At 47.6% G+C, this 23,725-nt stretch overlaps 1 protein-coding gene across 1 annotated transcript in view; it reads right to left on the bottom strand.

Annotated features, from left to right (window-relative positions):
- LOC120033237 (pericentrin-like) overlaps positions 1 to 23,691 on the bottom strand; it is a 32,089-nt gene extending 8,398 nt beyond the window's left edge. The window contains exons 1-40 of the mRNA XM_038979517.1: positions 23,674 to 23,691; positions 21,190 to 21,369; positions 20,334 to 20,519; positions 18,690 to 18,839; positions 17,789 to 18,576; positions 17,293 to 17,667; positions 17,130 to 17,214; positions 16,716 to 16,931; positions 16,099 to 16,467; positions 15,669 to 15,983; positions 15,430 to 15,573; positions 13,424 to 13,679; positions 13,002 to 13,289; positions 12,822 to 12,901; positions 12,627 to 12,738; positions 12,354 to 12,480; positions 12,058 to 12,177; positions 11,750 to 11,915; positions 10,234 to 10,345; positions 10,070 to 10,110; positions 9,832 to 9,966; positions 9,419 to 9,692; positions 9,171 to 9,321; positions 8,515 to 8,965; positions 8,244 to 8,423; positions 7,977 to 8,114; positions 7,781 to 7,885; positions 7,465 to 7,617; positions 6,472 to 6,618; positions 3,674 to 3,834; positions 3,364 to 3,533; positions 3,032 to 3,231; positions 2,677 to 2,839; positions 2,316 to 2,558; positions 1,635 to 1,867; positions 1,441 to 1,557; positions 1,254 to 1,274; positions 622 to 858; positions 369 to 551; positions 71 to 223 (exon numbers count right to left, since the gene is read on the bottom strand). Coding sequence (XP_038835445.1) covers positions 71 to 223; positions 369 to 551; positions 622 to 858; positions 1,254 to 1,274; positions 1,441 to 1,557; positions 1,635 to 1,867; positions 2,316 to 2,558; positions 2,677 to 2,839; positions 3,032 to 3,231; positions 3,364 to 3,533; positions 3,674 to 3,834; positions 6,472 to 6,618; positions 7,465 to 7,617; positions 7,781 to 7,885; positions 7,977 to 8,114; positions 8,244 to 8,423; positions 8,515 to 8,965; positions 9,171 to 9,321; positions 9,419 to 9,692; positions 9,832 to 9,966; positions 10,070 to 10,110; positions 10,234 to 10,345; positions 11,750 to 11,915; positions 12,058 to 12,177; positions 12,354 to 12,480; positions 12,627 to 12,738; positions 12,822 to 12,901; positions 13,002 to 13,289; positions 13,424 to 13,679; positions 15,430 to 15,573; positions 15,669 to 15,983; positions 16,099 to 16,467; positions 16,716 to 16,931; positions 17,130 to 17,214; positions 17,293 to 17,667; positions 17,789 to 18,576; positions 18,690 to 18,839; positions 20,334 to 20,519; positions 21,190 to 21,369; positions 23,674 to 23,691 — 7,743 coding nt within the window. The remainder of the gene's footprint in view (positions 1 to 70; positions 224 to 368; positions 552 to 621; positions 859 to 1,253; positions 1,275 to 1,440; positions 1,558 to 1,634; positions 1,868 to 2,315; positions 2,559 to 2,676; positions 2,840 to 3,031; positions 3,232 to 3,363; positions 3,534 to 3,673; positions 3,835 to 6,471; positions 6,619 to 7,464; positions 7,618 to 7,780; positions 7,886 to 7,976; positions 8,115 to 8,243; positions 8,424 to 8,514; positions 8,966 to 9,170; positions 9,322 to 9,418; positions 9,693 to 9,831; positions 9,967 to 10,069; positions 10,111 to 10,233; positions 10,346 to 11,749; positions 11,916 to 12,057; positions 12,178 to 12,353; positions 12,481 to 12,626; positions 12,739 to 12,821; positions 12,902 to 13,001; positions 13,290 to 13,423; positions 13,680 to 15,429; positions 15,574 to 15,668; positions 15,984 to 16,098; positions 16,468 to 16,715; positions 16,932 to 17,129; positions 17,215 to 17,292; positions 17,668 to 17,788; positions 18,577 to 18,689; positions 18,840 to 20,333; positions 20,520 to 21,189; positions 21,370 to 23,673) is intronic.
- Positions 23,692 to 23,725: the final 34 nt, after the last annotated feature.

Raw genomic sequence — 23,725 nt, 5'->3', positions numbered from 1 at the left:
AGGACAATCATTGTTGGCGTTAGAGAGGACTAACAAGTACGAGCATGACTGAAAACTGTAGCAGACCCACTTTGAGAGAAGCGACTTGGTCGTGAAGCTGGGTGATGGTATCCGTGTTCTGATTGGTCAGGAGCTCCAGCTGGAGTGTGAGGTGGTTTAACTCCGCCTCTTTTATGGTCAGGTCTCTCTGAGTCTCCTCCATTTGACCAACCAAAACACACACCTAGAACACACACAAGTTAACAAATTAATTCAACCAAGCAAACTAATCTTCTCTGGCCAAAGATCTCTATACACCAGCCAGCAGGTAGTAGTTAAGCTCTGTTAGGCCTTTCACTAAAGCAGGTGTTGAGGTTGGAAACACACACCTGTTGCTCCTTGTCCTGCAGGTCTTGCTGTGCCGTGTCCAACGTGTCTCGGAGAAGCTGGATGGGGTCGGGGGTGCTAGCGTTGTTGTCACGGTAACGGTGACGGGTCTCGTCCAGTTTAGACTGCAGCGCTGAAATCTGGAGACGATTTGACAACTGCTGCTGCTGCAATGACTCCTTATCCTGGAGGGAGAGAGAGTCATTTAGTGTGTGTGTGTGTGTGTGTGAGTGAGTGAGTGAGTGAGAGCGTTACCTGTGTGAGCTCCTCTTCTCTCTGCCGAGCTCTGTGCAGCTCCTGCTCCAGTTGACTGACAGCTTTGCTGCTCTCGGAGCTGCTCAGCAACGCCTGTTCCAGCTCCCTAATTCGCCCAGCCAGCTTGTCAATCTCCTCATTGCGCTCAGCAACCTCGAGCTGGACCTGTTGATTGGCTGCCAGCAGGGAGGTGTGGTCTTCTGTCTTGTCCCTGATGAGAGCTTGAAGGCTCTCCACCTGAGAAAGAAACACAGGGGGGTAATGTCGGTTGTCAGGGCTCCAGTTGCCGGGTTACTATGGGGTTTCCCATGTTAAGCTATACGACGGGTTTACTAAAGCCATTCCGGGTCTGCAGCCACTACAACAACTGAAGCCATGAGACAGAACAGCAACACACAGCACAGAGGGATGGAAGGGAAAGGAGGATGATAGAGCGAGATGGAGAAAAGGGGGATGGAGAGATGAAAAGGAGAGAGACGCGGCGGCGCTCTAACGGCAGATTTATCTTCAATGATTATGTATCAGTTATTCACGCAGGTGTTATCACAACACACACACACACACACACACACGGTGGGGGCATGCAGAAGAGTCGAGGTGTAGCTATAGGAGTCACTGGTGAGTTTCCACACCTGCAGAACCAAGTCCTCAATCTAGAGCATTCCATGAAATAAAACACAAAACACAAACAGTCAGCAACAGGTCCATTCAATATCTATAATGACTCAACATCAGATATTGTCTTGACTAAACAAAGACTTAACACATGCCAATACACTAAGGTAAGGATGCGTGTGTGTGTGTGTGTGTGTGTCTTACCCGCTGGCCCTTGCTGGTCCCAGCAGGGTGTCTGGCTGGCTGTCTGAGCTGAGCCTCCAGATTTCTGATCTCCTGTTGGAAATCATCCCTCTCATGCTCCCGCTCCACTGCCTGCTCCTGGAGACACACAGAGATAAACTTGAGTGTGTGTGTGTTTTACACATCCATACATTTTCCCACAGCGTGACACTTACGTCTATAAACTGCCTGTCGTGTTTGAGCTGTTTCTCGAGGGCCTGGACGCGCTGCTGGAGGTCCTCTGATTGAGCCCTGTGCTGCTGCTCCGCCGTGAGGCCCTGGTTCTCCTGTTCCTCTAGCTCGGTCTCCAGAGCCCTGAGGCGCAGCGACAGTGAGCTGCGGTCTTTCTCCGCCTGCCGCTGCACACACAGCCTCTCCTGGCCCAGACGATCTGCCTCAACCAGGAGGCCTTCACACACACACACACACACAACACAGGTGGTTAGGAACAGACATGCACACACAATGTTCACAAAATACACAATGACACACACAATCCTTCCAAACATGCACTTCCTATAGATAAGGGGAAGTATAGAATTGGTCAGATTTTTTTTTTTTTAACTTGACCACAAGTCATAGCAAACAAATACAACCACACTAAAAACCATACTGCAAAAATCAACTCACACACTAATCCCCAACTGGCCTCTGTCTAAGAAATGAGACGGGGCAGTTTTTAAAACACACAAACAGGACTGAGCGACAAACCTGTGTCCCCCTCTATACTCTGACAGGACCCTACAGGGAGAGCAGACAACTAAGAATAGGACTTAACGTGTACACAAAACATACGCAACATAATCAATCCCAGTTAAGCTTAAACCACAATTTCTCTCATCTATCCCCTCCCTCACCCTTTTCTCTCTCTCCCAGTCCGGCGGTGAGATGTATCTTCTGGCGCTGGAGGAGACTGTGCTCCTCGCTGAGCTCCTGCAACTGCACCCTGAGGTTCTCTAGCTCCGAGGTGAGGCCTTCCTTCTGGTGCAGCTGCGCCCGGAGGCCCTCTAGCTCCTCAACAAGCCGTTCTTCCTGAGCCTCCTTTTGTTGTAGAGATTCTTCCAGGGTTGCCTTCTCAGATACATAGCCCTCCAACAGACCTACACACACAAAAACAGTATACACACACATATGCATGAATGCACACACAATATCACACTGTTTTTACAAACAAAGACTCTAAAAACACATGGAGACGCACACAGTCTCTCTACTGACCCTCGGCCTTGTGGAGCTCCAGCTGGAGCTTGCTCTTTAGCCCCGCTTCCTGGTCCAGCTGATCCAATACGAGCTGGTGTTGGAGCAGCATCTGGGAGGAGTCTGAACGGCCCTGGGAAAATCTCTCCTCCAGAGACAGATGGACAGAACAAGACTCCTCCAACTAGAGAGGCCAAAAAGGAGAGAGCGAGAGAGAGACCGACAGAGAGACAGATGAACACAAAGATCAGTGGCTGAGCTTCATGCAAATGCAATGCATAGAATGTTGTGTTGACCCCCCACTAACCTCTCAAGCGTTCACTGTGAATTAAGCAATGACTCTGCATGCCGACAAGCTAGTGTGTGTGTGTGTTACCTGTGTGTTAGCGCGTGTGAGGAGCTCCAGGAGTGTGTCCACAGAGTGGCGTAGTTGGCTGCAGGCTCCCAGGGCTGCCTCCTCTCCCAGGGCTGCTTCCTCTCCTCCCGAGTTTGTTTGGGACTCTGCCAGTAGGAGGCTCTCACACACACGTTGAGAGAGATCCAGATCACCGGTCGACATGTCTAATACAGAGACACCTAGTGGAGAGAGAGGAGACCGGTCAGGTATTACACACACAGTTATCGGTCCTTTCTTCCCAAGTGTGTACTTGTTCACTTCCTATCATAAATGTATCAAAGACACAGGTCCAGTTGTTAGATTCCACCCACCTGTCTCCTGATTGGTTGTTCCCTCTCCTGGACTCTCACCCTGATCATGACCTTTGACCCCGACACAGGCGTTGACCCGGTGGCCAATTAGCTCCTCCATTGCCATGGTGCTCAAAACCACCTCAACCAGAACCTTCCTCAGCCTCTCATTAGCTGACAGGAGAGACTGCCTAGGGGTCAGAGGTCAAAGTGAGACAAAACCAACAAAATCACTCCATAAAAAAAAAAAAAAAAAACTTGAAGGCTTTTTTTATGAAGCCTACACACTAGCTGATCATTGTCAGGCCTACATTCATCCAGGCAGCCTCACCTCTCCTCCTTGGCAGTGTGTAGGTCCTCAGTAAGCATGTTGAGGAGGTTGCCTCCCTCCTGACTCTCTCGTTCTCGCCGTTGGAGGAGTGTATCCAGGGTCTCCATCTCTGACCTCTTCCCCTCCAACTCCCCCTGTAGACTACCCACCTCCGCTCGCAGCTAGAGGGAGAGAGCGAGAGAGAATGTCGTAGCACAGCAGTACTGATACAAAAACAGACAGACACAGACAAAGACAGACACACACCTCAGTGTGCAGCTGAGAGCCAGAGAGAAGAGAAACCAGAGACAGGAAACCAGTCATCACTAGATGTGATCAAAGAATTGTCCTCCCAGTCATAGATACCACAGTTGCATTCAACATCACACTCCCTTTACATAACAGGACCAAAAGCAGAACCATGTGTCTTGTAATGCCCAATCAGAGAAAGAGAAATGGACAGTCTCCATTTTCAGTCACCATTAGTTTGAGATTTGCCTGTTTAGCCTCCAGGAAGCACTCACACAAAAACATAGAGCTACACAAACACAAAAGATGGTGTAATCCTGCATGCCGGGCAGGCAGCAGGTCTCTGCCTCAACACCAACTTTGAGTGGGAGTGAGTCGAAATCTGAACTCCCTCCCTCCCTTTACCTCTCCTTCCCAAAGCTTTTACTTGGCTCCTCTCTCCATGTCTTCCGCAGTCTCACTCGTTCTCTTACAATTTCTTCCCTCTCTTTCTCCCTCCTTCCCTCCCTCTGTCTAACAACCAACACTAGTTGCCTTAGCAACAGTTCCCCCCACCTATATCCCTTAAGATTAAGGAAGGGGGGGGGGGGGGGGGGGGGGGTTATTGTTGCACAAAAACCCCACACTACCTGATCCATGGAAACAAACACTATGGAAACAAACACACCCACACCCCTGGGGGTAGGGGGGTCTAAAATATCATTAGCATAGAACGGATTATCTCTGTGAATAATGTTGGATAGAAAGCAGAACTGTCGGTCATGGTTAGCATGGGAACTCTGCCATGATGAACATACTGGGAGGAATGGATGGATGAATAGATGAATGAAAATCATTTTTGAATAAACAAATGGACAAATGTGCATGTAACTGAAATGCCATTATGCATGATGAGAGATGAGAGATTTACATCCAGCCAGCAGAGTGTGTGCATACCGGACAGAACGCACACGGGATTAGTATTGAGATTAATGAAGAAGATAATCGCTTTAGGAGAGCCACTGGGCGGTGTGTGTGTGTTACTAGATGTTAAGAGTGATGAAAAACATCCTCCTCTTTTTATTCTCCTCCTGCAAGTCTCCCACCACAATCATCCTCATCCCTCTCTTTCTCCTCTACTCTTATATATATATCACTATCTCCTCTCCAATACTCTCTCATTTTCCTGCTTTGTCTCCACTCTTTCTCCCTTTGTGCCCCCCTTTTTCGCTCTGTGGATAGTTGGGCTTGTCTGGTCTTGCCCACTGAATTCATTTCCTACTAACAGTGTGTGGTGTGTGTGTCAGAGTATGTGAGTGGAGGTTGAGTGGTTGGAAATCCCGCTAGTCGCTCATGCTGGCGCACCATGTCCTTTCCTACCGCTAAAAACCGCTCTGGCGCACCATGTCCTTTCCTACCGCTAAATAAACACTCTGGCGCACCATGTCCTTTCCTACCACTAAAAAACCGCTCTGTGCTCACAGGGAAAAAAACGGCTTTTGCTCCCGTCATTAAAATCACTATTTAAACACCCATCTATTTTTGTGACTACATGGACCTACCATTTGGTTTTGAATTATTGAAACCAAACCATATGATTTGAATGAAAAGTATTATAATAAACATGAAAAGGTGAATGTAAGAAGTGCTCATCATTTCAAATAGATGTCATATTAAACAGCATATAAACACTGTAAATAGGTCAGGAGCCAGACATGGACCCTAAGAAGGAACGGAAATGAATGATTTAGGCTATATTATTTCAATTATTTCAAGGCTATAGCCTACAAAGAAATACATTGCTAGTGCGACACAATAGGCTGGTAGGGACATAAAGCGTATTAAATCATTATGGTCTAGAAATTGTGCATATAGGCTGTGACTTACATAGAATTAAACACAAATGAAATAAAAATGACTTATTAGTGCCTTCATTTTTAGAAATCCGAGTTTGGCCAGTCTGTGGCTTCAGGCTCATACGATGGTGTCTGGAGAGCAGGCCAGCAGCAGTGAATATCCTCTGGGAATGCAGACTTGTTTTTACTTTTATATAGGTAGGCATGAAGGTTTTTAGGCAAAATAACCCAATCAAAACAAAGCTCCATGAACGTGGGAATATGCCAGGCATATTGGGCCAAAATCAATTACGGTCGATTGTATGATAAATGGAACGTTTAAGAGATCCGATTTTTTGTTTATAAATACCTTGCTACAATGACATTTCCATATCTACCCACCTATTTTATTATTTTAGCATGTGGTAAGTATACCATCATGCTTTCTCAGATTCTACAATGACTTTAGTTGTGGACACTAACGTTACATCACCACACTCATCTCTACTGCTCCTCAACTTTGGAAGTCACCTTGATTTTGTACCTTCTTTATGAAAATATTCAGCAAACAGACAGTAGCTAAAGCAAGGGGCTATAGCTGCACACACTCCAAATGCATGCTGGGCTGGGCATGCCCTGAGCTCCTGAAGTAAGTGCTACTGGAGTGAAATTGGGCTCCAGCCTTTGGGAATCTCGCTCGGCGCTCCAGTCATGTTGGGCACGCTCAATTACTCTGGTGTGTGTGGTGTGGGTTACCTGTGACACCACAGTGTCCAGCTGTAGCAGTTGTGCAGTGAGCTGGCTCATCTTATCGGTGTAGCTTTGTTCCTTCTGCTCGTGCTCAGACCTGAAGCTCTGCCTCTGTTCTGCTAGCTCCGCCTCCTTCTGCTCCTCAAACTCCGCCTTCAGAGGAAAGAGATGCTGGTAATGCTGGCCAGACCGCCAGACAGACAACACTTCTGTTCTAGAACTTGTTCTAAAACTCACGCCAAGGTCATTGGGTAACAGCTCTAACAGCTCTCCCTACAACCAAAAACTCACAAGCTGATTCAGACTGACTGACTAACAGACTGCTAGCTCTCGCTCAACCCAAATGCATTTTTTTTTTTAAGTGTACAAAATAAAACCTTCTGCATCAGAGGATCAAAGGCTCAAATCCATCCCATTTAGCCACTGTTCACGTGGCAGTAACACACATCCACAGAAATACTGATACGAAAAACACACACCGTCCTATATAAAGAAAGGATTATGATGGTTGTGTAAATCTCATGGGACACTGGCCAGGCATGGCTAACCCTAGTCTTGCTGGGGTGTACACACACACACAAAAAGAGAGAGACAGACCTCCAAAATCCAGCCCCATTATATAATGTAATCTGTCCAAATTCAGTTTCTCTCAGTGATCGACACAAAGAGCACTATGGCAGACTACTGTAACATCAAGACCAGGAAAGGGGATAACTAGTCAGATGCACAACTGAATGCATTCAACCCAAATGTATCCTAAAAGACACCCACCACTGTTACATATGTTCCTGTATAGTTCATTACAATGTTTAAGGCTGATGAAGACCTCACACTGTTTCCCCCACCCTCTCTCTTCCTCTTAGTCCCCCTCTGCCCTAGGTATTTGTATAGTTATAAAATGATTTGGTGGCTTCAAGCAATACGATTAATATTTCCCTCTAGCCTATCAGACAGCAAGTTCCTTACCCTCCCATCCCTCCCTCTCTCTCCTCCTCTCACCTTCAGTTGGCTGGTCTTCTGCGCAAGTCTCTCCTCTGCTTGGGCCTTCAGAAGCTCAACCTCTTCCAGGAAGTGCAGCCGTTGCCGTGACGACACCTCCTCCAGCTCCCGGCGACACGCCTGTAGCTCTCTCACAGACGCACTCTTTAGCTCCTACACACACACACACACAATGACCCCTCGTCTAATACAGTGTGTGAAAGCACAATGAGAGAGTAATCCCTTCGCTTTCATATGCCATTAGAGACACAGTCAGCATTAAGACTACTGAGAAGGGGAATGGGATGTTCTGGGATGGTGTGTAAGTGAGTCAGACCTGAATCTGCTGCTGGTGCTGTGTGTTGAGTTGCTGTGTCTCTGAGGTGTAGGTGCGCGTGAGCTCCTCTAAGGCAGTGCAGTGCTGTTGCGCCAACTCCAAGACCTGGAGACAGACACAACCAGATCAAACACACCTGAATGGATGGACGCTCAGATTAATGGATAGACCAGCCAAGAGATGGAGGGATGAGTACCTTTTTCCTGAGAGCCTCCAGAGCCGTGTGGTGTTCAGCTTCTAAGGCCTCTCTCTGGACAGACAACTGAGCTTCTAAGGCCTCTCTCTGGACAGACAACTTAGCTTCTAAGGCCTCTTTCTGGATTGTCAACTCATTCTGAGAGAGAGATCGAGCAAGAAAGAGAACATCAAAATTGTCTAATGAATATACAAGACAGAATTTTTTTTTTTACTGCGGCAAATTTGCATCTTTCCTTGACTTCAAATGACCACTTTGTTATCTCACCTGGTGGGTGTGGCTGAGCTCTGTTGCCATGGCGCTAAACTTCTCCATGTGAAGCTGAGCCAGCTCCTTCCTCAGCTCCTCCCTGATGGATTGCTGCGCCAACCCATCCCTCTCCACTTCCTGGTTAAGCCTTGACCTTTCACGCTCCGCCTCAAGCGCAGACTTCTGATCGCGCAGAGTCTGAGATATGAGAACATTAAGATAAAATAGATGTGAAATGTAGAATATAGATATACAAGATTTAAAACAGTGTGTGTGTGTATGTTCTCACCTGAATCTCCCTCAGGTACGTGGTCTCCAGTGTGTCCATATTACCCAGCATCCTCTTCTCCAGCTCCTCCCTCTCTTCCTGATGCCGGTGTTCTAACTCCGCCTCCTGTGCCTCTAGCTGAACCTGATTGGTTTCCTTTAGGACTGCCTCCAGGCGATCGAGCTCTGACTTGCGTTTTGATTCTAGGCTGGTTTCCAAGACAACAAGCTCCTCGTGTTTTGTTGCGATCTCCGTTGCCATTGCTTTGAGCTCAGCCTTGTGATTGGCCAACAAGGTGTCCAGTTCTGCTTTGTGATAGGTTCGTAGTGTGTCCATGTCCTTCGTGTGGTTGGTCAGTAGCGTGGTTTTCAGGAGTTCCATGGCGGCCATGTATTCCTCCCTCAGCTCCCCCAGAGAAACCTCACCCTGCTGGGCCAGACGCTGCTCCAACTCCCCCCTCTCCTCCTGGAACCTACACACATGCAGAACAGGTCAGCCAGATTCATTTCAAGATGAAAGGACAGATACAGAGAGTTAACTTGCTCTGTGAATGCATTTGTTTACTATGGGGCAAACGTTCACTAGCTAGTGAGAATCTCTGGTATTACATGAAACGCACTGTATTAACCTCCAGACTCCCTAGTCTCTCTGGGTGTTTCACCCCAGCCACGTCTCACCTGTCCTGGGCTTGGCATAGCCTCTGGTCTCCCTGCTCCTGAAGCAGAGCAGTCAACTCCTTGACCTCAGCAGCCATGGTGGACTTGGCCCTGGTCAGCTCAGCTTCGTACTGGGCCTCTAGTCTCTGTCTCACTGCCACCGCCTGGGGGTCTGGGGGAGAGACATGTGAGACAAAGGGCAAAGACCATGCAGAAGTGACAGTAAAATAAGGGAGGTTGAACTACATGAAACATTTTCATGCACTTACTCAGGTCGTTGTCCAGTGAGGCTTGTAGACTCCTGAGCGCCGCTCTCGCCTCCTCAATCCCTTTCTCCAGAGCGCTCCTTTCCTCCGCCATCCCTCTCTCCAGCTCCTCTCTCAGGGCAGAGACCCGTGCCTCCTCCTCCTCTTGGAGTGCCTGTCTGAGCCTCTGCACCTCCGCCTCTCTCCTCAGGGTCATCTCCTCCATCACTCGCTCCCTCTCCTCCTTATGTTCCTCTGCTAGTTTCACACCCAGCTCCTCAGCAAAGCTCTGCTTCAGCTAAAAACATCAGGGTCAACATACAGTCATTCCGGGTCAACATGTGGCAACACTCATTACGTTGTCACACATACTCACACAATAATGTATGTATGTACTTGCTGTGAGTGTGTGTTTCTCCATGTGTGTGTGTGTGTACCTTCATAGTGTGTGAGTGTAGCTCCAGGTTGTGTGTGTCTGCCAGGGCAGCCAGTCGTGTCTCCAAGTTCTGGATCATGGTCGTTCTGGTCTGCAGCTCCTCAGAGTGACACCACATCCTATGCTCCACCTCCACCTGTTCACATCACATTAGCAAACCTACTCCCACTGGAAACTTAACAGAACTTCGACTCACTTCGATTTACAGAATCTAATTCATTCACTATCATCATTCTTACCTCCACCTGTCTGGCAGCCTCCAGACGCACCCTCGTCAGCTCTGTGTGGAAGAGATTAGATGAAAAGGATAAATTGAGGGAAAGAGAAAATATTTTTATATGTTGAAGAATATTCCAATTGCTTGTGTGTGTGTGCGTGTGTGAGAGAAATAGAGTCCGTATACCTCTGACATGGCTGTCTGACAGTTTAGCGCGGAGTTGTTCCATCTCGAGGGCGTGGCGAGTCTTCAGCTCCTGCAGGTCGCCATAGTAACGATCAGTCAGGTCCGAACGCACCTAGAGAGAAAACGAAAGAGTGAAGGAAAGACTAGGCCTGATCATGCTGGATCATAGGTGAGACTGCTCCTGTTTGTGTGTGTGTGCGTGTGTGGTTTCCGCTAGGAAAATGTGGCGCCGGACATTTGACCGGCAGCATTTTAATTTACCAGACATTTATTGCATTTGCCGGACCAATATGCATTGGGTGTGTAATCTGATTAGGGCGTCCACCCACAGTGCTCTGAATTCCAGAAATCCCATTTAGACTCGAGGATGCAATGGCTTGTGTCCTTAACGAATTCCGATGGACACTTTGAAGATGTTAGAATCACTCTCCACATGTATTTTTCCTCAGCCAACAAGAGGAGTAACGAACAGCAAAATCACTAGGCTACGTCAATCTACTATTTCACATAGAAGAAAAGTTTGTTGTTCTGTGCGAGAAAGAAATAGCCAACTCCAAACAGACTCTGGGACAGTTGTGGGATGATAGAGCCCAAATTCATACAACTAGTGGGCCTAGGATACATCCCCCCAAAAAACGTTAAAAAGAAATAAGGCTAATGCCACAGATCAGAACGTTTAGCTAAAAATGTTGATCAACAATTATTTCTTTACATTCTAAGAGCAGCAATGCGCATGAGGCAGTAGGCTACGTGCGAATATTCATTCCATAATGCAGTTAGCGGAAAACATTTGTCAAAAGGGCACCTCACATGCCAGCGATTTCAAGAGATGAAAATATCCGTTAGAAATGTAGAAACAGGGGAGATCTAAAGATGCAACAACTAGCATGGGTTGGTAATATGACTAGGATTGTGCCTTTGGCTACTGGACAATGAAAGTTGATCTGAAAACCAATAGAACATACGATAAAATAGGCTACTGGTTTAAATGGCATATGGAAGTCTTTATAAAATAATTGCCTGCACATTTGGTTGGCTTTTGGCTATGCTACTTTGAAGCAAGGTAAGACATGCCTCATAATATGTAGTTTCAAACAGTATGTTTTCAAAATGCATACTGCCCCAAGTTCATTGTAAAGTGGTGTGTGACGCAATGAAGCCTGCCTAGTTGCCGTGAATGGGAAGCGTGCTTCAATTACCAGATGAGAAATAACAAGCTATTTTTAAATCGTGGCCATCAAAACTGCATTAAGAAATGTTGCGCAATGATTGGGTTTATAAAAGCACGTTTCACTCCAGCAGCAACAAACGAGCTGTTTGATGATCTGTAGCAGCAGCTCTGGCGCTACATCGACAGATGTTTCAATCAATGAATACCGGCATTTTGGCCTATGGGATTTATTTATTTCTCCCAGACAATTGGCCGGGGACAATTTTATATATCAGCTTTTCAGTATTTTGGGGGGCGGCAAAAGCCAGCTATTACAGGTTAACGGTAAAACCCTGGTGTGTGTACCTGTAGCAGCTCCTCTCTGTAGGACAGGGCCATAGAGGACTGTAGGTTAGACAGTTCCTGAGTGTGTCTCTCCTCCAACTGGATACGCAGCTGGTCAAATGCCTCCTGGTGTTTCTCCAGTTTCAGTGTGATCTCAGCCAGAATATCGGTCCTCTCCTCCTCCCCTCTCCCTTCAGACAGGAAACTACACACACACACACACGACACCGGTCAGTAAGATGGCCCACCACTGGCCCAGGCTTATAGATTGTGTGTAATTGGCGGCTGGTGGGCAGATTAGCCGAGCAAGGCCTCTAGCATTAGCATACCTAGCATCCTGGGTCTTGAGTACAGAGTCCTCCAGGGCTCCCTCCACCAGTCTCAGCTGCAGCAGGGCTATCTCCTCCCGGTAGCTCTCCTCTGCTACTCGCAGACGCTGCTCAAAGTACCTGACCGGGTACACATTAATGGGGTGTAAGTGTGTGTTCACTTGCATGGGTTTACATTGGTGTGTGTTCACTTGTATACCTTGTGCATGTACCTACCTGTATAGGTGTGTGTAGGAGAGCACATTCAGCTGCATAGGTGTGTGTGTGTGTGTGCGCATGTCTGTGTGTGTGTGTACCTCCTCAGGTTCTCCAGCTCAACCTCATTCTGCTCATTGATCTCCCGCCTCTGCTCGTTAAACTCCGCCTTCAGACGCTCGATGTCATCCACCCGCGACGAACGAGCTAGCAGCTGCTCCTTCAACTCTGGAAAGCAAGGCGAGGGAAAAAGAGAGAGATGGAAAAAGGTACCTGAAATTCTGTTGGTTGACCAATCAAACCAATTTGTACTACTTGACGAATGATGTTCTAGCATAGGTCCAGTGTGTGTGTGTGTGTGTGTGTGTGCTCACCTCCCAGTTCCTGGCGGCTGGTCCTCATGTTGCCTAGCTGAGCCCAGAGCTGAGAGACCTCCTGGTCACAAGTCTGTCTCAGAGTTACCTGCTCTCCATGCAGACAACACACCTAGAGAAAGGAGAGAGAGTTTAGGAAAGGCACCATCCAAAGCATAAAGCAAATCTCAGAAACAGAAGTGTGTGTGTGTTCACCTCCTGCTGTAGCTGCAGTGTTTGCTCTTCTCTCTCCTGCAGCACCACTTGATGTCTGGACACCAGATCCTCTACTGCACCTGGAGAGTAGCAATAACACATTCATAACATCCTTACCACGTGTTTATAACGTCCTTACAACATACGGACAACATCAATAACACTTATTAGTTGACTCACGGGCAGCAGCGTCCCTCTCGGTCCAGGCCTGGCTCAGCTCCCCCTCCAGCCTCTGGAGCTCTTCCAGGCTAGCCCGGGCCTCGGACAGATCTGCCCCAGTCTGGGTGAAGGCTGCCTCGGTAGAGAGTGATGCCCGAGCCCCTGACAGCTGTGTCTGGAGCTCTGACTGGGCCTTCTCTGACTCCTGCTGCCAACGGGACCTCAAGGCCACTATTTCTGCAGCCTGCCGCTCCTCCATGGACGCTCTCTCCTGGGAGACACGACTCTCACACTCCTGCCTCAGAGCATCTACACACACACGACAAACATTGTCACCAATGGCAATTTACTCAATCAGGTCAGATGAAGGTCCATTTGTTAAACAGAGCTATGCATTGGAGCATCTGAGTGAGAAGGCCCTACTCTACTACCATCATCCTCACCCATGTTCCTCTGATACTCCTGCTGCTCTCGCTGGATCCTCTCCTCACACTCAGCTCTCAGCCTCTCCACCTCAAACTGCTGTCTGGCCTGCAGCACGGCCCTCTCCTGGGCCCACTTCTCCCTGAGGGAAGCCTGGAGCTCGCTTAGAGAGGCCTCCCGCTCCCGCTGCAGGTTGGCCTGGGAGAGCTCTAGCTGGGTCGTTTGGTGGTTGGTCAGGCTCAGACGCAGCGCCTCCAGCTCCAGGGCCTGTTGGCTCTATAGAGCGATACATAAGAGAGAGAGGTAGGTAGGGGGCAGGGTTTCCATTAGGAAAATGTGACACCAGACATTTGAAGGAAGCATTTTAATTTAACGGACATTTGAGAAATTTACCGGACCCATATGCATTGGGTGCGTAACCTGATTAAGGCGTACACCCACGGTGCTCAGAATGAGAGAAAACACATTTAGATGCTTATTATCTGCACTATGCAGAAATCGCTCCGCCATTTCCTGGTTGCTAAAATTCAGTTTATATAACAAAGCAAGTAAAGTGTAGAGAATCATTGTACCAGCTAAACCACAGTGAAATATCATAATGGGAAGCATAGAAATACCGCACATAAAAACAGTTCTACCACTTCTTAGACTTGCTTTCAATGACAATGACAGATCTCTAACATTTCTATGTGAATTTGGTCGGGTCTCCCAAAAAGTGACATATTGCAGTTTTAAAAGAACACGCAACTTGAGGATGCAACGACATGCATCCTTACCCAAAACCGATGCGCACTTTGGAGATGTTAGATTACCTGCCACAATTACTTTTCCTCAGCCAACAAGACGCGTAACGAACAGCAAAATCACTAGCGTATGTCAATCTTCCCCATAAAAGTTAAGATATTCTACTGTTCACCTAGTCGTTCTGTGGGAGAAAGAAATAGACTATACCAAACAGACTCTGGGACAGTTGTGGGATGATAGATCCCAAATTCATACAACCAGTAGGCCTAAGTGACAATTTATTTTTAAAGCAATGAGGTCAATGCAACAGATCTGAACATTTACCGTAACATTTTAATAAACTATTATTTATTCAGATTATTAGCGCAGCAATGCACCAAATTATTAGCGCAGCAACAATTAGCAGGAGAATAGTTGTCAAAATCACACCGCAAATGCAAACAGTTTCATGTGACAGAGATGAAAATATCCGTTAGAAATGTAGAAAGAGGGGAGATCTAAAGATGCAGGAACTAGCATGGGTTGCTAATATGACTAGGATTGTGCCTTTGGCTACTGGACAATGAAAGTGATAGAACAATAGAACACGTACAAAAAAAATATAGGCTACTGGTTTCAATGGAAGTCTTCGTAAACTAATTGCCTCCACGTTTCTATGGTGTGATTATATTTTGAAGCCATGCCAAGTCATAATATGAAGTAAAACGTTCAGGTTTTAAACTACTACCTATATTTTTCCCAAATGCATACTGCCTCCAGCTCATTGTAAAGTGTGATGGGATGAAGCCTGCCTACCATTGTACTTGAATGGCGAATGGGAAGCGAGCTTCAATTATCAGTTGAGAAATAAAAATAGTACCTCTTTTTAAATCGTGAACATCAAAAAGTTTAACACGATTTCATTTAGAATTGTTATTATAAAAGCATGTTTCACTCCAGCAGGAAGGAATGAGCTGTTTGAGGACTTGTAGCAGCAGCTCTCGCCACTGACAGATTTTCCGCTCATATAGGCTCTGCATCTGTATGCTGTGCGTGTGTGATAAACATAACGACCAACGAAAACACACACGCGCTAACTGAATTCTACTAAATTATGCAAATTAACCTGTAGACCGATAAGCATGACCGGTCAAATGTATTTACATACATATTTTGCAATGGGATTATTATTTATTTTTTGGGACAACTGGCCGGCGCCAGTTTAATAAAAACTGCTTAACGGAAAACCTGATAAGGTTGGTGGTGTGTGTGTGTGTGTGCCTGTGTCTAGTTGTGTGTGTACCTGTATCTGCAGTAGTTCTGCTTGGTGGGCTGCCTCCATGCTCTCCCTCTGTTCCCCTGATAGCTCTGCCTTCAAACGGCTAAGCTCCTCCCTCTGCTGTGACATCATCTCCAACAGCATCCTCTGGTGTTCTCTCTCATTCACCTGGAGACAGAACAAGAGCGAGAGAGAGAGAGAGAGGGTGGATGACAAGCAGCACACAGGTATGCGTATAGGTTGAGGTTGTGGTGTGTGTGTACCTGTTTGATAAGGCTGATCTGTCTCTTCTGCTCCTCCTCCAGACTGTGCCTCTGCTCACACAGCTCTCTCTCCAGACGGCTGCTCAGCTCAGACACCTCCTCCTGGTGTTTCTCCTGCAGCTCCTGCACGTCCTCACTGTGAGATCTCCTCAGTCTCTCTGTGGCCTCCTCCACAGACCTCATCTGCTGCTCCAGGAGCGCTTTCACCTCCTGCTCCCTCTCCCTCCGCTGCTCCTCCAGCAGGCGTCTCACCCCCTGCACCTCCTCGTCCTTCTCCTGCCTCTCCTCCTCCCACTTCTCCCGCTCCTCCTCCACCTGAAAAAGAGATGTCATATCATGTCTGTTCAGTACTTCCTGAACAGGTCCAAATACATAGTCTAATCATCACCATCCTCCTCCTCCTCCTCATCACAACCATCCTCCTCCTCACCTCTTCCTCCTTGGCTCGGAGCCGTCTCTGGAACTCCTCCAGCTCCTCCGCCATCACCTTCTCCATCCTCCGCGTGGTTCTGTCCATCTCCTCCTCTCTCCTTCTGCCCTCCTCCCTCGCTCCCTGGGCCTGCACCTCCTCCAGGTTACACAGGTTCTGTCTCAGACACAGCAACTCAGACTCTACCTCTGTTTTCTCCCTCTCTGTCTGCTCTATCCTCCTCTCCCTCTCCTCCGCCTCCTTTTGGACTCTGTCCATCTCTTTCTGAGCGGTGTCGAGCTCCAGGGTTTTCTGACCGAGGAGGGCAGTGGTGGTTTTGTGCCTGGATTTAGTTTCTTCCAGCAGGGCTAGAAGCTGGTCACGATGGGTCTGTAGAGGAGAGGTTATTAGCTTGGACCCAATCAAACAAATGTTATACATATAGATAGATAGAGAGAGAAAAAGGAGAAACAAAAGAATGAGAGGGAGGGAAGAGGGGAGGAAGCGAGAGAGAGCGAGAGAGAGAGAAAAACACCAGGATTAGCTAGGAGAAACAAAAGAATAAGAGGGAGGGAAGAGAGGAAAAAGTGAAAAAGAGGGAGAAGTAGTGAGGGAGGAAGAAGAACGCTCCTAGCTACCTGTAGTGACTGTAGCTGTCGTCCAAACAGAGCATGGACTTCAGAGGAGACAGAGTCTCCTGCCTGTTTCACCTCCTGCAGAGAGGAGACCAGCTGCTCCTGCTGCCTCAACCTGGAGAGGAGGACACTCTTCTCCTCCTCCACCTCCCTCAGCTCCCCCTCTTTCTCCTTGTTGCTTCCTTTCTCCAACCGGACAGAGGAGAGCAGCTCTTCCTGCTGTTTTAGACGAGAGAGGAGGAGAGATTTCTCCTCTTTTAGCTGTTCCATCACTCGCTCCTGGCTGGGGAGGAGGGTACCTCCCTCCTTTTCTAGGAGAGGAGAGGAGTTGAGTTTCTCCATATCTTTCTCTCTCTCCTCCAGTAAGGTGCAGAGTCTGTTCTTCAGATTGTCCTCCTCGTGTGTTTTCAGGCTGACCTCCTCCTCAGCTCTCCTCCTCTTCTCCTGCTCCTCCTCAAGCTCCCAGTGCACCTCCTGCAGCTCCTCAGAGACCTGGGCCCACCTACACACACACACCATGAATATGAGCTGTAAGTTCTCCAACACAAAGGTATGGTAGACAGGTACACATAACACTCACCTGGCTCTGGCATCCTCCAGCTCCTCAGCGCTCCTCCTCAACTCCTCAATCACCACCTCCTTCTCCCTCTCCCTCAGAGCCACCTCCTCCCTGAGGTCTCCACACTGCTGGATGAGCAGCTCCTTGCCCAGGTCTGAGATCTCCTGACTCTCCGACGTCTCACTGAGTCTCTCAGAGGTCTCGCTGGGGTCTCGTGAGACAGAGAAGGGGTCGTTCTGCCACTGGGAGGTGAAAGAGGGCAAGGTTTCGTTCTCAGGGTCAGGGTGGGGGGACCGTGCAGTGGATGGTGGGACGGAAAAGTGAGTTTGTTCTTCCTGCGAAAAGGACAGCTGGGATTGGCGACCACCACTAACGATATCACTGTCCAGCTCAAACCTGTGGTAGGATGTAGGGAGAGAGGGATGAGAGGACTGAAAGGAGAGAGATTAGGAGATGTGATTCGTATGGGGGGAAAATCCACCATAAGGGCAAAAACACACAGCAATTTCCCTCTGACCTGTAGTTGCCAGAGTTGTCTAGCAGGTTGTGCTCGTCCAGCAGGCTGCACTCCTCCAGACTTTCATTGGCCCAGGATGAGTGTGAGGGGAGGGCCGAGGACAAGTAGCGCTCCAACAGCGGGGTGCCATCAGTTGGGAGGGACACGTCCAGAAGGCACTCCTCTCTCCCTCTATCCTCCTCCTCCTCCTCACTAGCCTTTGCCTGGTTCAGTTTGTCTTTAGAAGCCTTGAATCCCAACTCCTCCCTCGTTCTCCCTCTCTCCCCCAACAGCTGTCTGACTCTCTGCACCTCCTCTCCAAGTCTCCTCTTCTCCTCTTCCTGCCTTTCCCTGATCTCTCGCTCATCCTCCCTCTCGTTCTTTCTCTCCCTCTCCTCCTCCTCCAGTCTCCTCCTTAGCTCCTGCAATTCCCTATTCAACACCTCCTTCTCCTCCTTGTACTGGTGGATCTCTCTCCTCTCCTCCTCCCTCCCTTTCCTCTCCTCTTCTAGTTGGGAAAGAATGAGCTGGTTTTTCTCCCTCTCCTCTAGCAGCTCTCTCCTCAATGTGTGCATCAGTACATCCATCTCAGGATCAATACATTGTTCTAGGCTCTCACACCCAGCTCCAGTCTGTTCATGTCCCATTCGATGTGTGTGTATTTGGTTCCCTGGTTCTGTTACTGGGACCTCCAGGTGGTTGGGGAGTGAGGAGAGGTCGTGGGAGGTGTGGTCAGGCTGGGAGGCCTGCCGCTGGGCTAGGGAGAGCTCCGAGCCACCTTGTGTCCTGGAGCGAAAGAACTGAGAGGTCTGGAAAAGAATACAGGGACATCGAAGAGCTTACATTCACTACTTCATTACTAGCAGTAAAATAAAAACACTAATGTTTTTAGAATTTTTGAAGTGTGTGTGTGAGCGTGTACCTGCTGTAGCTGCATCTGCAGGGCCTGTATCTGTCCAGTGAGGGAGGAGGCCTCCTGCTGTACCTGGTCTCTGCTCTCCAGCGCCTCCTGCAGGTTACAGCTCAGTCTTCTAATGATCTCATTACGCTTCTCTACTGCTGCCTGTAACTGCTGCAGAGAGAAAGACCAGAGTCAGACATGCACACACATTTTATTCTTAACACCTTCCTTTATTACATTTTAGTCAGATCACTTTGCTTTAAAAGTGTCTGCTAAATGGCAAATATATGATTGCAAGGGGAATGCAAAGTATAACAGAGTGAGAGAGGAACAGGCAGAGATGGAGAGAGAGAGCAGAGCGAGAGGGAGACTGAACAGAGAGCGAGTGAAAGGGAATCTGAGCAGAGGGAGACTGAGCAGAGAGAGAGAGAGAGAGAGAGAGGGAGGGAGACTGAGCAGAGAGCGAGTGAAAGGGAAACTGAGCAGAGGGAGAGAGAGCGCAGAGAGAGTGAGAGGGAAATTGGGGAGGGAGGAAGGGAGGGAGAGAACAGAGAAAGATGTACCTTCAGAAAGTATTCACTAGACATTGTTGTTGTGTTACAGCCTGAATTTAAAATGGATTATATTAAGATTTGTCATCACTGGCCTACACACAATACCCCATAATGTCAAAGTGGAATGAAAAGCTGAAATGTCTTGAGTCAATAAGTATTCTACCATTTTGTTGTGACAAGCCTAAATTAGTACAAGAGTAAATCTTTGCTTCACAACTCACATAATAAGTTGCATTGACTCACTGTGTGCAATGTGTTTAACATGATTTTTTAAATGACTACCTCATCTCTGTGCCCCACACATAATTAACTCTAAGGTCCCTCAGATGAGTAGTGAATTACAAGCACAGATTCAACCACAATGACCAGGGAGGTTTTCCAATGCCTCACAAAGAAGGGCACCTTTGGGCACAGAGTTTAATGGCTGTGATAGGAGAAAATGAAGGATTGTAGATTTAGTTACTTCACAAAATACCCAACCCAGTTAGGAGTGGTGTATGTGTGTGTGTGTGTGTGTGTGTGTGTGTGTGTGTGTGTGTGTGTGTGTGTGTGTGTGTGTGTGTGTGTGTGTGTGTGTCAAACAAGTGCATCTAACCATAAAGTAATGAATATAACTACTGTTCCCTGAAGGAGGGAAACGAGGTACAACACACAAGTGAAGTGTGTGTGTGTAACTTTTGTTGCAGGGCATGCATATGAACACACGTCTAGCCCATTTCTCCTGGTACGTATTTATAACACGATTATTTCTCCAGCAATAACGAAAATAGAATTCAAGCCGATTCTCTCCCATCCATCCTCTACAATAGAAAAAGCTTTCCATATTTCCTAATTCATAGACAAAGACTGAATGTTGATTGTCTGGAAGACGTGGTATATCAGACCGTATACCATGTGTATGACAATTTTTATAACACTTTTTACTGGTCTAATTATGTTTGTAATCAGTTTATAATAAGGCACCTCAGGGGTTTGTGGTATATGGCCAATATACCACAGCTAAGGTCTGTATCCAGGCACTGTATCCTTAGCCGTGGTATATTGGCCATATACCACACCTCCTCGGGCCTTATTGATTAAATAAACTGTGTATGTATGTACGGTTAAGTACCTTGAGTTGATCTTTCCCAGTGTGAACCACTAGGACCTCGTCTCCCACAACCTCCATCTCCTCAGGCTGCCCATCGACCGCCTGCTCCCCCAGGACACTGCTTCCCTCCTGGGGATGGTGTTGCTCCAAGTGCCCCTGGAACTCTGGAAGTTGGCTCGGATCTGTCTCACCAAAACGTTGTGGTTCCTTAAGGGTTACATTTTGGGGGGGTAAGTAAACCTAGTCATATTGCACATATTCATAGACTACCTGCTTGGCCATCTATAAGATTAGACAAGTTTGATAATTTGGGTGAACTATACATTTAAAGCAGTGTGACCATCTAATATTAGTCATTGAAAGCTGTAGGGTGATGCAGATGGTGCAGGCTTTTGTTCTAGCATTGCACAAACACACCGCATTGAACAAACTCAATAGATGGCTTGCTTTATTATTTCCATGATTAGATGGACTTCCCCTTTAAAGCCTGTACATAGAGTTGACAGTAATCACATTCATGTTGCTATGACAACCAGCCACCACAAGCATCTGTGTTTAGTGACCCATTTTTACCCTGTGTGTGGGGGGGTTGCTAAAGCATAGGAGGCTGCTGAGTTGACATCCATACGTTGAGACATATGGGTCAGACACCGTAGCCAATCTGTCTTCTGAATCCTTTTAATTTTGATTCCACAGAGAAACGAATGACATGTTCTGACCCATGGAGAGATACATGCTCATAGAGTTGGGATTGGATTGGCATACAATCAAATCTGACAAAGACCTTATGAATGAAATATCTGCATTAAACTATAGAGTCAGCCTATGCAACAGTGTGGATATTCACATTCCTTTCATTCATCAGCCAGAGGCTCACCTCATGGTTACACATGCGGTCCTGCTGTGTGGCGTTGCCGTCTGTCTGGAGGTCCATCCCTAGGGGGCGACCTTGCGCTGGGCCGTCATTCTGCGTTGGAGACGGGCCCTTCCTCTTCTGCGTCTTTTTCTGCGCGACTTGACCGTCCCCTTTCGCCCTTTTCTGTCGGAAGCTAGCAAGCTACGCAGGAAGGACAGGGAGAGGTAGAGGGACACGTAGGTCAGGAGGGCCGAACACCACCACACTATCAGCATGTCAGGGGTTAGAAGTCAGGGGTTAGAGTCCACCAAAAGTCCATCAAAGTTCAAATCCATCATTCCGATCAGGGAATAAAAGGTCAAAGTTTCAATCAATCATCCCAGTGACTTAAGAAGTCAGAAAAGGCTATAGGTTTAAGTGGTGAAGGTTTTCATCTGCCTAATGAGCAAGAACAAGAGTTTGATTCAGATCATCTTCCCAGCATTCAGGTAACATCCCTGATTGAACCGTCTCCACTTAGTCCTAACAGTCAACCTCCCAGCATCGCTCCATAGATCTCCCAAAACCACTATCATTGGACAACAAGGTTTCCAACAGAGCAATCGGAAAAACCTTACATTTGAAGTCCAAGTGCACTGATTTAGTCAATGTAATTGTGCATCCAATCTCTCTTTGCATCTCTTTCAGCATCCCGGTCTCTCTCTCTCCCCTCTTCTATAAGCAGCTTAAATCAGATTACAGTGGTTCAGAGACCCTCGTATAACGCTCCACCTCTGACTCTCGCTCCCTCCCCCTGTCTCCCTCCCGCCCGCAGCCTTTCTCTCCCTCATGCAGCCTTTCTCTCCCTCACACACTCTCCCTTTCAAACCATCAGACCAATCTATCAATCACACACAGTTGAGACAACACACACAAGGCAGACGAGCACACTAGTCTCAATATGACACTTCAACCTCCCGCCGAGGGTTGGGATGGCAGTGTAATGCAGAGAACGCAGGAGGAGCTTTGTCTCGAGCCCAAAGTGTGTGTCAATGTGGTAGCACGTGCTTTGTTCCAAACTATGCAAACCCGTAACAAGCCGACCCATGCCATGTCCAGCCCCAGAACTCATGTTGCATTGAGCAGTGCTACTGACCCACATGAATGTGTGTGTGTGTGTGTGTGTATGTATGTGTATTTCAATGCCTGATCTCTACATGTGGGCGGTTCTACTCGATTGAAGTCTGCCCAGCTTTCAGCAGATACTGTACACACCCACTCTACTCCCACTCACCATCCACAGCCTCCTGTGTCTGTATCTGTGTTAAAGTGAGGCTAGACTTGGCTGTAGTCGAACATGCTGCTCTACACACTAATACTATCAGACAGGCAGCTGTGTGTGTACGTATGTAGGCTATTTGTGTTCAAACTGAAGATGGGAGCTTGGTTTGCCTCAAAGCAAAAGACAACTGATGCAGACGTGGCATGTCACCATAGCAACAGCTGCCATAAGTGGCTAACTGACGATTTCACAATTCAGACAAGCATGAAAAAGCCTACTGCAGCCTATGTCATGCCCATTTGTTGATTAGTTTTCAACTTTTCTAATTCTGTTGCTATATTTGAGGGCATACTAGCTCCTTCAGAAGTGCCATGTCAGGGTTGGCCTGCTAACTGCAAGAGAAGGCCTACTGGGATCCAATGTGTTCGATTATGTCTGAAACTGCACCCTTTTTTCTATACTATTTTAGACCAGTGTTTCCCAACCCTGGTCCTCAAGTACCGCCTACAGTACACAGTTTCGTTGTAGCCCTCGACAAACACGCCTCATTCAGCTCACTGAGGGCTTGATGATTAGTTGATAAGTTGAATCAGGTGTGCTTGTCCAGGGTTACAATAAAAATGTCTACTGTTGAGAGTCCTCGAGGACCAGAGGCCAGCTTTAGTGTCATGGCGCCATCTGATGGTGTGCGTTTACAATGACACACCTGCTTTGATATCAGAGAGCCCTCCACTAATTAAACTATTAGGGGGGACAACTGAAGACTGCTGGTGGATCGGTGTCTAGGGGGGAAAACTGAAGACTGCTGGTGGATCAGTGTCTAGGGGGACAACTTCAATCATGTGGAAATAAATGAACAGAAGTCTCTGCGTGGTGCATTTCTATCTGCAAAGTTTAATAAATGTGTCCCGTCCACAAAACAGAACCCATTGAAAAAGAGACAGAGACGTAAGACAGTGATAAAAGACAGTGAGTCAACATCCCAAAACAGATGAATAGATCCCATAGATAGACCAGGGGGTGGCAAACCCTCCGCATGCAGAGCTAAAGCTACCACAGGCTTCTTGCTGCTAATCAGCTGCTCACCAGGACCTTGATTAGCTGAATCAGGTATGTTGGAGCAGGGCTGGTGCAAAAGCCTGAATAATACTCATTATCTCTCCTGGATGAAGGTTGGCCACCCCTGTTCTAGATCAATAGACAGAATCACCACAACCCAAGAGCCTGTATCTCACACCACTTACCAACTGACTGCGCTGCATGTTGGTGGATTTCTGTCATTGGGTATAACAATGG

Source organism: Salvelinus namaycush, chromosome 40 (assembly GCF_016432855.1).
Source record: "Salvelinus namaycush isolate Seneca chromosome 40, SaNama_1.0, whole genome shotgun sequence".
NCBI classification, from domain to species: Eukaryota; Metazoa; Chordata; class Actinopteri; order Salmoniformes; family Salmonidae; genus Salvelinus; species Salvelinus namaycush.
The sequence above is the reverse complement of the archived record's forward strand: the minus strand, read 5'-3'. Positions and strand labels throughout refer to the sequence as shown.